This window comes from Syngnathus floridae, chromosome 2 (genome assembly GCF_059516105.1).
Source record: "Syngnathus floridae isolate MCC-2025c chromosome 2, RoL_Sflo_1.0, whole genome shotgun sequence".
NCBI classification, from domain to species: domain Eukaryota; kingdom Metazoa; phylum Chordata; class Actinopteri; order Syngnathiformes; family Syngnathidae; genus Syngnathus; species Syngnathus floridae.
This window is the reverse complement of record NC_142414.1, coordinates 15,184,385-15,199,981: the sequence shown is the minus strand read 5'-3', so window position 1 is coordinate 15,199,981 and position 15,597 is coordinate 15,184,385. Positions and strand designations below refer to the sequence as shown.

The 15,597-nt window shown below is 38.7% G+C and overlaps 2 protein-coding genes across 3 annotated transcripts in view; both read left to right on the top strand.

The window, feature by feature from the left end:
- The window catches only part of LOC148402105 (cilia- and flagella-associated protein 47-like), a 30,310-nt gene extending 27,227 nt beyond the window's left edge, over nt 1–3,083 (top strand). Inside the window, exons 65-67 of the mRNA XM_088368478.1 lie at nt 1,327–1,488; nt 1,960–2,128; nt 2,204–3,083. Coding sequence (XP_088224604.1) covers nt 1,327–1,488; nt 1,960–2,128; nt 2,204–2,383 — 511 coding nt within the window. The 3' untranslated portion in view covers nt 2,384–3,083. The remainder of the gene's footprint in view (nt 1–1,326; nt 1,489–1,959; nt 2,129–2,203) is intronic.
- Nucleotides 3,084–7,123: 4,040 nt separating this feature from the next.
- Nucleotides 7,124–15,035, top strand: LOC148402104 (transmembrane protein 47-like). 2 transcript variants are annotated; one of them, XM_088369812.1, is made up of 3 exons: nt 7,124–7,506; nt 12,124–12,264; nt 13,447–13,580. In XM_088369812.1, exons 1-3 carry the CDS (start codon nt 7,278–7,280, stop codon nt 13,527–13,529), a joined length of 453 nt encoding a protein of 150 aa, XP_088225938.1. In that variant the 5' UTR covers nt 7,124–7,277; the 3' UTR covers nt 13,530–13,580. The 2 variants fall into 2 exon arrangements, with proteins under 2 accessions (XP_088225938.1, XP_088225937.1); XM_088369811.1 differs by having other exon boundaries at nt 7,137–7,506; nt 13,467–15,035.
- Nucleotides 15,036–15,597: the final 562 nt, after the last annotated feature.

Genomic DNA, 15,597 nt, shown 5'->3' with positions numbered 1-15,597 from the left:
TTTACACACAATGACAGGCGGCACTATGCCCCCATTTGACTGATACAGACACACGCAAACATCCAGTCTCATACTTTATCCTCACAGCTTGAAACATAAACGCTCATTTTCATATAATCAACACCTCCGATATGTGATGAAAGATGGCAGATTTGCCCCCTACCCCCACTGTGAAGAAGTAAATATGAAGCCATAAAAAGATTGTCAGGATCCAGACACACAGCAGGAGGGAGAGCGTTCAATCAGTTTGTCCTCCTGCTTTGTCAATAACAGATGACACGTTGTGTAAACACTACATTATTTGTTTTTTTGCCTCATCTGTCTCGTCTGCATTCATTTTTGGCCTTTTTCGCTGTATTCTGCTTCTTCCTACTGGGGAAGATTTTCAATGTTGGGTTGATTGAAGACTCTCTTGACATCAATTACTCCAAGCATCATAAGACTTCATTATTGACTTTGGAAATCATTCAACTCATTTGATGGAATACACTTTTATCAGCAAAATAAGCAGTGTTCATTAGTTCTATTCAGCGAGCCAAGCAATGCGCTTTAGCTTCTCTCATCATGTTATCATCCTAACATTCTGATACGCATTATTATTGTGTCACCTCAACTCAGTTTTATTCATAGAGGATGTTGGAAAAAAAAACAAAGTGCTTGACATGAACAAAATTTAGCAAATTGCACATTTTCACCACTACACTTTTAAATCATTCAATGCCATTTGACAGCATTTCATATTTTTCCAACAACACCATTCAATATCATTTTATTGATAATCCATTCAGCATTTCAGCTTTCACATGAGATTCCTTCAGAAGAGAGAATGTGGAAGAAACTGACCCCACACATTTTTTTACAAACTGCTTGCATTTTTCTTCGCCCATCTTTTCAATCTTGAAAACACAACCTTCAAATTCCACCACAGTTTTGAAGATTTTCACAAACCAGCTGGAATCCGTTCTGTGCATACTAAAAATCACCTGTGTAAGTGCAAATGATTTCTACAATTGTGAACCCTTTAAGCATTTCACTGCAAATAGCACAATTACTGTCACAAATGCCCAATTTGTGTTTGCCTGGAACATTGCATTTGGCTTCCAGTTGAGGGAGTTCATTCATCATGCTCTGTCTTAATCTGCAGCCGCATTAATGTGCCTGGCGGAGTCGATACCTTGCCAGGGTTAGCACACTCTGTGAGAAAATGATATGGGGGTGCACCACAGCCCCCCTCCCCTCCCCTACACACACACAGCAGCATCCTACAATTTCTAACAATCATGATACAAGATGTACATATTTACGTGTGTATGTATGTGTGTACAGGTTCTCAGCTATTCTAGTGGTGCAGCATGCGTCCGGACAAATATGGAAGTTTTCCCTCGATGTCATGGCCACAGAGCCCCAGGTTGATGATGTCATGGACACAGATGTCACAGAGTTTGGTCAAACATCCGCGCTGGGCTTCTACTTGACCAGCACCACTCGGTGTGTATGTTTGCTCTCTTGCATGTACTGTAGGTTGAAAGCAAATGTTTGCTGTCTCAATTGGAGTTTTTTCAAAATAAGACTTTTTTTGTATTAGTTGTAGAAGTGAAGTAGTTTGCTACCTTGTTAATTCATTGTTGATAAATATTGTGAGAAATAAATGAGATGATCAGTGTCTTCTCATAGGTGAATGTCATCAATTACTTAACGGTCAAATTTGTTATTTCAGAAGTGTGTATCAAATTGGTAGCCTTGATAACCAAAAGGTTGGTGATGCCTTATACTATGAACCAAATACTGCAGTACATATTTTCCCTCAAAAGCCATTCCATGGTTAAAAATTAAGATCATCAATCTAGCTCAGCTAATGATGGAAGAATAAATATGCTTAGTTTTTGGGATAACATTCTGGTCAGACTGCCCACCTTATCTGTCCTTCTGTCTAATTTCAATGAATATTCAAATTTTCAGGAGGCCGGAGCCCTTTACTGCAACGTTCCTGCCAGGCAGCAGCAGTGAGTTTGCTGTAACTCCAACCTCTGGAATGTTGCCGCCTGTTGATTCCAGCGGTGCCCTCATCAATGTGTTTTTCACCCCCGCCATCGAAAATAAGAGGCACAACGCAAGACTTACCATCCAGGTACTTCAATGTAGAATTTACACCACACTGTATATGAAAGTTGCATGATAAACAGCTGACCAATCATTACCACAGGCAACCGACATGCTGTGGAAGTATGACATCAGAGGTGTGACGCCTCCTCTGATTGAAACGTCACCTAACAACACGGTTCCGGTGCCTAGACCCACCAGAGAACAGCATCCCAACTTTGTAACAAGGAACCTTCGTATTCCGGCCCTGGCAAAGTCATCACCGCTGAAATTTTGTAAATAACTCTTCACCTTTTTTGTCATTACATGAGGTGTCAAACATACGGTCCGCGGGCCTAAGATGAACCACTGAGACAGTCTGGGCTGCATGTGGCCCGTGGACCGCTAATTGACTAGCACAGGTTCAGTTCATGTTAACAAGTTGACACAGTTCTCTGAATTTGCCTCACCCCCAACAGAGGTACAAATCAGCTTGAGGAGGAGAGTGGGCTTAATTAGTACTTTCATTTGTAGCAATGATAAGTGGCCATTAGTTTAAAGTGTTTAAATGTCCTACTTTTTCCATTTTTGTGGTTAATAGTAATAACGAGTTTTAATTGTAATCACAGTAATATTGAAGGTTAATCTTTTTCCTGATTTTTTACACCCACTGGAGGCCTAGGTTCCCTCAACTTTTGTCTGGATTGATTATGTTAAGAGGTTTAACCCTTTCACATGATGAATCTGGGTGTGAGAAATTACAACTACTACATGCTACAAAAACTTGTTTAGGTGCATAGTCCTATAAACTGTGTTTTCAGGCGATTAATTTATTACACTTTGGTTCCAGGTCAATTTTAAGAATATTATAGACATGGAGAAAATGAGATCTTAAGGTGATTCAATTTTCAAGTGCGATACAGTATTCTTGAGTTCCAAATGCCTATTAAGGTTTTGTGCCACAGTTTTCGCTCTGCATTAAAACACAAACTTCTTGTTATTGATGTGATGATTTTACAGGTCTGGCTCACTTGACATCTAATTTGCTCTGATAGCCCCTCCTCTATGAGTTTGAGACCCCTCCTTTTTGTGGCTTGCCGCAAATTGTTTTTTCCCATTAATTTCTGATAAAGCCCCACAAAATAATGAACACACAAGTTGAAGCGCAAAGTGGTGAAGGATTACTGTACATCTTTCCTGAATTCTTGTGATTATGTTTTTTTTGTTATGACTACTTCAATTTAATATTCCTTAAAATGAATCCCTTTTATTAAGATTGCAGAGGTTTTACAGTCAACTTTGATGAGCAGGAAATCAAAAAAATGGCCATGATACACTAGTTACTGCCTCGGTTCAAATCAAATGTTACATCTTTTATCCCTTCTTTGTTAGATAGTAACATTGTTCTAAATCACATTATAGATTACATCCCTTAAAATGAGAGCTTTTAAATCATATCTGAAAACTTGCTTTCCATTAAATAAATCACTTCAGTTGAGTGAGTGTGTGTGTGTATGGGGGGGGGGGGGGGGGGTTCTTGCAGTATACTTTGTAATGTGACACCAAAGGTTGAAGATAAAAATTGGGATGCAATAGACGTGCCTATACTGGTTTGACCTCAGGTATCTTGTGTCCTCAAAAATGTGTGATGTTCCACAAGACTTTATTGCGTTTGAAGTTCGACCCTATTATCAGTGATAGGAAACTGAAAAGTTTCATCTCTGCTAACTTTTATCTTCTGCTGGACATCACTAACAACAACAACTCCTCCAATCAACTTGTCTCTGTTGGGTCATATCTAAAACTATATACATTTTGGAAAATGTACTTTTAATTGCTTGTACAACTCCCCGCCATCTTAAAAAAAAATGTACAAATATGTATATAGTCTCCTCCAAAATTCTATTGTTGTATACTGAAGACATTAACGGGTTACAGATCAAAAGATGGATATGAGACAAAAGTTTGGGAGTACAGCTTTTATTTCATGGTATTTAAATCTAGATATGGTAAACAACTCTGGGTCGAAGCCACCCACTTTTCAAGGAAGCAAAAGTATTGGAACGAGACTAATGAGTGTTTGTTGCCTTTTAGATTGATTCCCTAAACGTTTGATCGTGTTTGTTTTGGGCTTTGAGCTTCACCTGTGAAAACGGCATTTACTGTTTAGCAAACACAAACACCAAAAAGCTGTCTATGGGAGCAAAACAAACTTTTATAAGCTGAGAGAAGAGGCAAAATCAATCAAAGCTGTTGCATAAACATTGGCCATAGCCAACACAATAATTTGGAATATAAAGAAAAACAAACTACTGCTGTACTAAGCAACAGACATGAAATGGGTTTTGGTACTTTTGCTCAAATGAAAAGTGGCTTGCTTCAAACAAAATGTGCTCTGTTTTGAGTTGCCCAACACATCTAAGTGGAAATGCCATCAAATAAGAGCCGGACTTTGGTCCACTATTCATCTTTTGATCTGAAACCTAATGTCTTCAGTATACAAAAAAAACAAAGGAATTGACCTTGGTGTTCCAATAATTTTGGACGGGCCTGTGTGTACATCCAGAGTAGGCCAGACCATGAAATGATGTAACTACAGGTGGCGTGTAAACAGTGTGTGTGTGTGTGTGAGAGAGAGAGAGAGAGAGAGAGAGAGAGAGAGAGAGAGAGAGAGAGAGAGAGAGAGAGAGAGAGAGAGAGAGAGAGAGATTGACAGTGAGCAATGATAGCTGATTATTATGTCGGTTCATTAGCATATTTCATATCCTGCTGCTAGAATTCCAGCTCTTTATCAGACAACTTATGCATACACACACACACACATGCAAATCTGTTAAGTCATCATAACGATCGTCCTTGACATACACACAGAAGTGCAATGAAGCATGCCTGAACCTTTTTTTGTACAAGACCTGAGAAAAGATGAAAGCCTTGTGTATGCATAATACAGTATGTGCATATGCAAGTGCGGTTGGAAACTGAGTTAAAAAACAATTTAATATCTGTTAATTCAGCACAGCATGTTGTAGCGATTCAAAAAATGCCACACAATTGGAACTTTGAAAATTAAAGTACAAAATGAGTTATTTCAAGTCACCTGCATTGCCTTGCTTTTGTTTCTTTGGGTTGATGTTTTGCCATATCTCGATTGGATTGGGATTTTATTGTCTTATTTTCTTATTGTACTCCAGGAAACAGAACATCCATTAATTGCTTATGGCTTATCTGTTGCTATGGCAACACACCTGCTAAAAAAGAGATAGTGGGTTGGCTTGGTTGTGTATTGCCTTGGTTTGTCAGCAAGTACTCAAGATGCATGCTCGAATCTTTGTTCTGGCATGCGCCTTTGACTTGTTCACCCCATTACCACCTAGCAGTTGACATTTCTCACGATAGTGTTCTTTTTTTGTCTGCCGTCCCTCAGCATGACATTCCTGCCACATGACAGGTTGTGTCGGCACAACTGACCGAAAGTAATTCTACAAAGGCCAGTTGGACTGTTTTTCTTTTCTTTCTTTTGCTGGAAATAGGGCTTTTGACAAGGTGGAAGGAATCCTGAACAGTTCAAAATGGCTGTCAGCAAAACCTTCAACTTTTTTGCCAGAAAAAAATAAAAAAAAGTTAGGAAATGTTTACCAGAACTTCTGAATTTTATTTGGGGTAAAACGTCTCAACTGAGCTGATACAAAGTCAGCCCATAAAAAATACAATTATTACAAATTAGTACCTTAAAGGGAGACTTAGCAGTTTAAAACTGCTTGCAAGATTTGAATGTGGCCTCACTTTACTAATTGATTGACTACTCATCAATTCCATCTTCCCTCTCTGATTGGTTGTTTTTCCTTGGGTGTAGTGGTTTCTCAAAAACTTAATTAGAGGTACAGGAGGGAGACAAAGAGGTCAATTTTTTTCACACTGATTCCCCACTGTCAGGTCATATCAATCCTAACAAAAATGACAAAGCAACCCCCCAATGAACGAATTTTTTTTTTCAATTGCGTGATTAAGGCTCATAAAATGTGTCCTCTTTTCACATACTGTTACCATAGAAAAACTCCAACACCTCACCGGACCTTGCGAGATTGGAATTAAATATCAAGCACGCCACACTGGTGACACTCGTCTGGGCTTGCTAAGCAGAGAGTTGCTCCGCTTTTAGAAATAAAAGGTCAATATAGTGAATCAAGATCATTTTACTGTTGCTAAGTTTGTTTAAAAATGGTTTGTTGCACTATAGGCTGAGTCTTTGTTTACATTTTATATGCATGATATATATTTTTTAAATTGCCCAAATTTTGAATTCTTCGAATGGACTGTTGAGGGGCTGTTTGTAGGACTTTTTATAAATTGAATCCAATTCAATTTCAAATTGTGTCTGCATAAGAAAATCAATCCTGTTCTTCATATTAGGAGTATAAACATTTGCTAAAATAATGGCACAAAAAATCAAGGGATTTTTTACAATAAATTGTGTGATTAACCGAGTTAACAATAAAAAAATGACAGACAGACAGACATATGATTTTAATAATAATACATTGTAATATATTTCATAATATTCATGAATTAAAAGTCATGTTCAGCACTAGAATTATTTTTTCCCCCTCTCTCTGTCACAGCTTTAAATTACACCTTGCGGTAAAATGTAATATATTTCATAATATCCATGAATTAAAAGTCAGGTTCAGCACTAGAATTATTTTTCCCCCTCTCTCTGTCATAGCTTTAAATTACACCTTGCGGTAAAATGTGTATTGCACGTTTTGGTTAAATTTAAAGATTAAAAATGAAAATACCTCAAAAGCTGATGTGGTGGGAAAAAAGTAAAGACCTTTCTTCAACATTTAGGGAGAGACACAGTCATTGATAAAAATGTGCTGGTGACCATGCAGTGTCAACTTAAGAAAAAAAAAACTGGGAAAAAAGCATTGCACTTTATTACATTTCAGTAAAAAGTAAACTAACATGCAGTAGCTGAAAAACGTAACTAAGTATATTGATACTTGGGTTACTTCCTACCACTAGGGACCAGTGACGTCAGTGACTTCAGGTTAGCCTATCAAGCTCCGTTGCTCAGCTCCGGTGATGCCCACAAGGCAGGCACACGTCCCGTCCTGCGTGCGGGATACACCCACGAAGAACAACGGACTTGTCTTCATCGGGATTTTTTCATTCTCCTCGCATCCTCGGCCCACGCCATGTCGTCGGCTGTCACCGAGTCGGAGGAGTCAGCGCGCAGATCCCCGCTCACACCGCTCAAGCTGGTGGGCCTGGTGTGCGTTTTCCTGGCGTTGTGCCTGGATGTGGGTGCCGTGATGAGTCCCGCGTGGGTGACGGCTGACGATCAGTACTACCTGTCCCTGTGGGAGTCCTGCTGGAAGCCGACGAGCACCGACAAGTGGCAGTGCAACACCACGCTAAGCTCAGGTGAGAGAGAGGAAGGCGACCCTGCGGATACAGTTGGACGCAAGTGTACACATTCCAACAACGCAATATAATTCCCCCCCCCCTTTTCATAATTGTATTGTTGAGGGGTTCCTAAACTTTTTTTTAGATTTTACGGCCCTGCAAGTTAGACCAATAACTTGCATATACCTGAGTTTTGGGGTTCGAATATGTGTTTGCATGTCCTTTCTGAGTTTTTCTATCGTGCATGTTTTTGGAATGTGGGAGGAAGCTGGGGGAAAAAATGCATTTAACATTTATCTCGCAAGTTGATCTGCATGCTTCCACTAACAACGTGGCTGCGAATAAACAGGAGGTAACTTTCAAAAAGCAAATCGTTCCCAATTTTGCCAAATTGACGTTCTACGAAAGCCACACCCCTCCCGATCCATCTCTTCCGTGTCCGACATTTTAATGATCACTTGCATTGCAAAAGAAATACCAGCGCTGATCAGTAATTGGTTTTGGAGATTTTTTTTGTCTCATTAATATACATCTTATACAAGTGACAGAATGTTACTTTTATGAGGCAACCAGGTAACCTTAAGACATCAAGTAAATAAAAATATTGCGAGTTTTGTTCTGATATTTTCAGACAGTGATTATCACGCCCACACTTGCCCGCATATATTTAGATGATGTGCGGAGTTGTAGAAGGCTTGCAGACGGGCTGCATTGTCAGCCATCCCAGTGAAAGACTTGACACACTCCCTAACCCTAACACACTTCACCATTTTGCTTGCTGAAGGTCCGCTACTTGTTGGAACTGTTTTGGTATAGATTTATGACAGCTGACAGAAAGGCTCTGGATTGATGTTAGAATGGAAGTCGATGGACCGGACAGGAGTTTGACAGACCTTGACCATTTTGCAGGATGGTTTTGTTGGTGAATTCTGTTACTATATTTAGCAACTTTAACAATAAAACATTGAAAACAGAACTTAACAATGTTGCCTATTTTCAAACAAACAAAATTATTAACTGAATCATCATTACTGTGTTCTGCACTGCATCATTTTAAAATGATTTGATTAATTGCTTATTAAAATATGCCACGCTCCTGTTTCCCCAAAACACTCGAAAATGACTTAGGGACTTATGCTACTATTATTTACCTTTCCCAATGTATGCTCAACGAATCCATACAAAAAGACTTTTTGTGTAGAGCTCTTCGTTTCCTTCAACTTTTTTGCAACATTCTGATTTATTGCGATGCGGCTGTTGAGAAACATGACGGGACAGGAGTTCGTGAACCTTTTTGATACAACATAGCGTTCTATTTAAAAAGAAAACTGTATTTTTTGCCACCGCTAAGTGGGAGCCGACTGGTACTAATTGAAAGAACACCATATGCTGCAATTATTCGACCTACCGTTATAGAATCCACTGTTGCTACCTGGAGACTCCATTGATATGCATTTGTCTGCTGCTGGGTTTGTTTGTGTGTGCGTGCACGTGTGAGTGTGCATGTGTGAGTGTGCGTGTGCATGCGCAGCAATATTAGGCGACCATATTGAGTTGACCTATTTGTGGACAGACTCCTGTGAGGGCTAGTTGAATATTTTATGTCATACTTTGATTTCTCTGTTGTTGCAACCCTGCACCTCCTTTCCTTTTCCTTTTGCATTACGATATTAAAGAAGCAAGTTGCTCACTGCCATTTGCCATCTCCCTTGGCGACTTGGCTGCCTGGCAGCTTGTGCTCATCCTTTAATTGGCACTCAGAGTAATTTTTTTCTAGAGCTGCTATGCACATCAAGGACAGTTGTTCTATCAATACCAGAAAAATATAAGCAGTCTTTTCATTCACATTCGATACCATTATCAATCAATCAATCAATCAATCAATCAATCAATCAATCAATCAATCAATCAATCAATCAATCAATCTTTTTTGTGACATTGTGCGTACATATTTTTAAATCACAAGCACCAAAGAATATGCAGTAGACTGCAAGAAAATCTTATGTTACTTATTTTCAAATAAACAGTTCTTGGGATCAGAATGCAACTGTATTCAATTTAAGATTAAATACAACTGAACTCTATTGAGGTAGTGATTCCTCCACTAGAGGGAGCTTCTGTACCACCGGTGTGTCACATCTCAAGTTCAGAAGATGGTCTCCAACAAAAGTATTCTTAGTCTAATGATGAACGCACTCTTACAAAGACATAAACTGTCTTATTAATGGTAATGGATCTTCCATGGTGTTTTCTGATTCTGCATTCATTAAAATATTTTGAGGTTATAGGTGACTGTTTAAAATAGTTTCAAATTCAAACCAATCTGCTCCATTTAATCTAATCATCCTTCTCCGGTCACTCGCGCTCCCCTGCCAGCAGAGAACCTGACTCTTTTTATTTGTTGCAGCCAAAGATGGAGCGGTAAGTGATGCATTCAGCTGTGGTACATGAGCGTCAATGCTTTTGGGGCAAGCATAACGCAAAAACATTCTGCGACCTCATGTCACTGTGAGATGCTATTCTTGGTACTACAACATACGTGCATTGTTACATCACATTCAAATCAATAGCAGTAAATTACTTTGATCCTGCATTTGAGGGATTTTAGGCGCAGTGTTTATTTGCATACAGAAAATATGCTGTCTTGTGTTTTCTTACTTTCGTCTTTTTATTTCCTCCCTTCCTTCATTCATATTTTATAAGGTGCTTTCTAGTGCTACACATAGGTACTATTTGTGGTCATGTTAAAATAAGGCTGCAATGGATGCACCTAATACATTGTGATTTTCTCATTCCTTGAAATGAATAAGTCATTTTAAATTTCGACACCACTGTCAAGTAACAGTTTACCTGCCTTACTTAAAACTGAGTCATTCCAGAAGACAGAATAGAGTATCGGTAGAAAAAGAAATAGGTAATTAAATATTGCTGAAAATATGTAAATTTTTGAAAAACTGAAGCGTCAGTTCCATCAGAAATAGCTTGAAAAGGCAGTGAAACAGTGCCACTGACTTAATTCCTAAGAAATAGAACTATGAACTGTTTGATATTGTTTTTTTTTGTTTTTTTTCAATATCTCAGCTTTTGAGTTTGCTTCTATCTAGGTTGATAAAAGATGAAGGGAACAGTAGAAACTAGAGCTTGATGTCAGGATATGGAACAAGGTCTGTGTGCTATTTAAGTGCACACCAAGCTATCCTGCCTACTATATATATATATATATATATATATATATATATATATATATATATATATATATATGGCTAGTAAAGATTTTGTAGCGCAGGCTTTTTGTCAGCCTTAGTGAACTAAGTGCTCACTGTCTTCATTACCTTTCTTTCACCTCGCTTTTTCTTGTCTCATCTGCCCTCCCTGTCATCTTTTTTTATGCAGCCCTCTCTTTGCCCTTGTAAGGGTACCACCCTTGTTTTCCTCTTGTATTTGCTACCTCCCCCCCCCCACCGCTTCACATTATTCCATTTCCTTGCCTTCATGTGCTTGTCTACCTAACATATTTCTGAACCTCCCGTCAAGGTAAAAATAATTCTCGTGGGTGACTTAGTTTGAACTCCAAAATGATAGCATGAGCTCATCTTTTATTTTGGTATTAGAGAGTCTCTCAGATAGTAGATGGAGCCACTGAGTGTCATAATCGTACGGTCGACCTTGTTCTGACATGTGGGGTCAATACTGAACACTTAAAGTGGAAGTGAAGGCAAAAATGTTCTTTACAAAAAATATGGGCTATGCACCCCAGCTCTAATCACAGCAGTCCGATGAATATTGCGTTTGTAGAATAGAAAAAGGGAAGCAAAACACACCCGTTTTTATCTATGTCAGGGTCGGACATTTTGCCACTTGCTGTCTGTCGACTGAAAGTGACATTAAAGTTGCTCAGGAATCTGCTTTCACCCGAGTTGATGGCGAGCTAGGAGGCAAAATGTTCTTTGGGTTCTGTTGGCTTTTTAATAAAGCTCCAGGGGGGTCAAGTCAACAGGGTGGGGTGTGTAAAGGCCACTTGGACCAAACACCATCACTTCTATTTTCTTTTCATACAAAGTCTATTTCAGTGCCATCTAGGCCTTGGTTTTCTTCAGAATTGCACCACAGCATGTTTAATAGCAGTTTTTAATGGAGCCACAGAATGTAGCATAGGACGTACGGGAGCATGAGTGGAACCAAGGTTTTTTTGGGAAGCACACATGAGTATAAAAATCCTTCATAAATAGAATATAGTCATACTTTGGCATGATTTTGGCAAGAAGATTTTAAAAGTCATTCAAAAAGTCCTTACGCCTTTGCACAGCACAGAGACGGCTCGGTGCCCTTCAAAGAAGGTGACTTCAAAGCCGATGATAACGAATGGAAAGATTGGATTTCAAATTTGGATGCTTAAGATTGCTATTTATTGCATGATGAGACTTTTCAAGTTGGAACAGATCTTTTCCAGGAGCTTCATGCATTTCAGATTGGTTAACCTTGCATAATAAATAATTTGACTTGTGTTTGATCCACATCCATGGTGGTGATATGAGATCATCTCCATCTTTTATCAAAGATCTCCTTTAAATTGTTGACGAAAAATGTTCATCTTACTGTTCTTCTGTTTCCACCCTCCTTCCATCCTTTTTCCAGACTGGCAGGTTGCCACACTGGCGCTGTTGCTAGGAGGCGGAGCCTTGGTGCTGCTGTCATTCCTGGTGGCTCTGGTGGCCGTGTGCATCGGCACCAGACGGCGATTCTACAGGCCTGTCGCATTCATGCTCTTTGCTACAGGTGGGTTGACACACATCACAACAACACCTCCAGGTCAAAGGTCGCCGCTCACCATATGTGCAATCTCTCAAGCTCTCTCCGCAAACCTTCTTCTACACATTTTATAGTCAAGTAAAATTTACACTGTAAATTTCCTTCTTGTTTTTCTTCCGGGATCTTCGTTGTCTGTCCTTCATACATTGTACCTCCATAAAAGTATAGAGTAGGCCAATGCAGACATCGACTTAGTCGGTTTAAGCTTGTCAAAAAAAAGCTAAGCCCACTTACCTACTGTACCTATTAAATAGTTATTTACTTGTTTCATCATAGTTTTTATATCGTTTGGACTTCTGTTTTAAAAATTTTGATAGTAGTAATTTTTCTTACAGCAAGATTTTAGTAAACAAAAATTCCTAAAGGCCTGCTCACTCTTCCCTCTTCTGTAAAGCTGTACAGTAATGCTGGAAAAAGTATAAAAGTATTTGGAGATAACAATAACAAACAAACAAAAGTAATAAAAAAGCAAACATGTTCATAATCAGAGTAGTTCGTTTTAGTTGTAAATGTACTTAGTCCATTATTTATGTTTTTTAGCTTTCTTGTTTTTTTATTTCATTTGAACAAAAATGTTGTTTTTCTATTTTAGTTTCAGACATTTTCATTTAATTATTTTGGTCATTGGGCACTGATTTGCATTTAAATCTCTTTTCCATTTTAAGAGTCAATAGTACTAATTACGGTCTAATTAAATTGAAAGTAAATAGTTTGCAGATTTTGTGGTGACCGCGGTGCCCATATTATTGCATTAACGGCTACCTGGCTCTGATTTGTTGCATCAGTTCTCCCTTTATATATTTCCCCTTTTTCTTACTTCCTCCAACACCTTCTTTGTATTTTGTTGTCTTATCCTTGGAATATTCCCAGTTCTTGGTCAAAGCTTATATTTTGTGTCCCTTATTTTCTACCCTTTTTTATCTTCCTCTGACTTGATTCCTTCCTTTCTTCTTGCATCCTCCTTAGCTTTCATTCTCTCCTTCATTCATTGTTTATGTCCCTCCCCACAGTCAAAATTGATCGATGCTAATGACAAACCATTATGCAGTGTGCAATTTTTTGATAATGAACATTTCCTGCCATTTTTATGAAATGGCACTTTCATCCCTCTCGCCAGCCCACCTCCAATGGCTTGATGTGTTTTTTAAGGGACAATATCTTCTCCCCAGTGGTCCTGCAGGCCTGCAGCTTGGTGCTCTATCCCATCAAGTTCATTGAGAGCATCAACCTGAAGATTTACCACGAGTTCAACTGGGGCTACGGCCTGGCCTGGGGCGGGACCATCTTCGCTTTCGGCGGTGGCGTCCTCTACTGCCTCAACCCCAAGAGCTACGAGGAGTACTACTAGCTCCCATTCACCGTGCTAGGGAGAGGCCTTCGAGAAAGCGGGAGATGTGATGGGGGAGGTTTGGTCCACATGAATTACTCATTTGCCAAGAGCTCTTAGAGACTAGTGTACACAAGTTCACACTGTAGCCTCTATTGTCATGTCAGCGGAGAGGCCGAGCCATCAGGAAAGGTGAGCATGGAACTTATCCCCCAACATACGTAATCAATACCAGAAAAGAGAAAATCTGTACAGAATGACCATCCTCATCCTCATAAATGGACTTAACACTTCCAGGAAGTTCCTCTCTACCAATCTATTGACTCAAGTTTCAGTCACCGTAGCAACCTTGCAGGGTACACGCGCAGAGCCGGTACGATTGATTAGCAGCCGTCTTTGGTGTCTGGCCGGTCTGCTCTCATCTCCCGTAAGGTCGGTCAGATTGTCACAAAACAGTGAACACGTTCATTGAAAGCCGTTGTGCTAATTAGATCAGCAGGTACGTTTGTCCAGAAGAAAGCTGGATAGTGTCTGGTAGACAACTTAGTATTTTTGTGCTTGGTGTGAAAAATTTTAGAACCACTGGAAAAAAGAAATAAATGGGCAAAAGAACACAACACACAAATATAAGGCTGTGCAATTAATCAAAATGTTATTACAATTACGATTATTACAATCCAAGATTGTAAAATTGACATAATCATAAAAAAGTATGATCAAAATGCATTAATATGCAACAAAACAATACTTGAATTTATTCATTTGCAACTTTTTTTAAATTAAAAAAAAACATTTTATAAATTCAGTTTGGTCCAAAAGACCCTTACATACATATGTGTTTCAAAGAAATTTATTTATCTTTATATATTTTTTAAATGTTTAAACATTTTGTTGTTTTGCACAAATGATCATTTGAATAATTGTGGTTACAATCATTACCAAAATAATCGTGATTAATATTTTTTCATAATCGATCAGCCCCACACAAATATATTTACTTCCAAAACATTTCAAAACTATTAAATTGAAATGACATCAAACAACACTACAGTAGGTGTGATTTCATTTTTTGTTTTATGCAGCTACTCGAGATGACAGTCATCCTCCGTAAGCGATACCTCATATCATGACATCGTCCTTCTCACCTGACCTTCATCACTTTTGAGCGATGCCACAACTCGGTGCAGGTCACGGTCAAAGAGGGTGTAGTATCACCTGATAGGAGCTAGCTCGGAACAATTCTTGTGTGTGCTTAGTGGTGTAATAGATCAGCCTTAGACTCTGCCAACAGACCGTGATGTCAAAATGGGACAGTGACAAGTTTTTGTGCTAAAGAATCTAAGTGAATGACTGATACACAAAATATGTCTGTGTTTTCTCGTGTCTATAAATAAACATTGTTTGCAGAAATTTGATTGTGGAAACTCAACGCACATTCGGAGTGTCCAAAATCCAGCTTGAGGAATTTTAATGGCCCACCTCATATAATTATATTTAACCATGGCTTGCATTAAAAGCTCACAAGTAAAAGATACAATGTTGAAAAATAGCACAGTATTATTTCAAATTATGAATAAAAATATTTTAAAACTCATTTTCAAGTTGAATGTTCTATTACCTGTTAATCATTTAAAAAATTGCAAATACACCACATTATTACTGATAAGTTTTTGCTTTGCCACCAAGAGCTGCAATTGAGATTTGATTTTGAGTCCTGTATGTGTTTAAGTGCTGTTGTTTAAGTTGATCTAAATTGGATTGCTTCCTTCCATTTTTCTGGATTTGCCCCTCAGTGGAAAAAGTCGACTAAATTAGTTGACTAGGGCTTGCCATGGTTTCATGACTTCAAATGCAAGTGTATTTAAATCGTTTTTTTAACTCAACAGTAGGGTTCCATTCATTACATTGAACTTTACCTGCGGCTATGCTGCCCACTGCTGGATTAATTGAGCAAGTGCAGAGGCACCATTTCC

Coding starts and splice junctions, on each gene's coding strand:
- LOC148402104 (XM_088369811.1), top strand. CDS start 7,278: ATGTCGTCGGCTGTCACCGAGTCGGAGGAGTCAGCGCGCAGATCCCCG. Junction 7,507..12,123: donor CAACACCACGCTAAGCTCAG/GTGAGAGAGAGG, acceptor TCCTTTTTCCAG/ACTGGCAGGTTGCCACACTG. Junction 12,265..13,466: donor ATTCATGCTCTTTGCTACAG/GTGGGTTGACAC, acceptor TCTTCTCCCCAG/TGGTCCTGCAGGCCTGCAGC.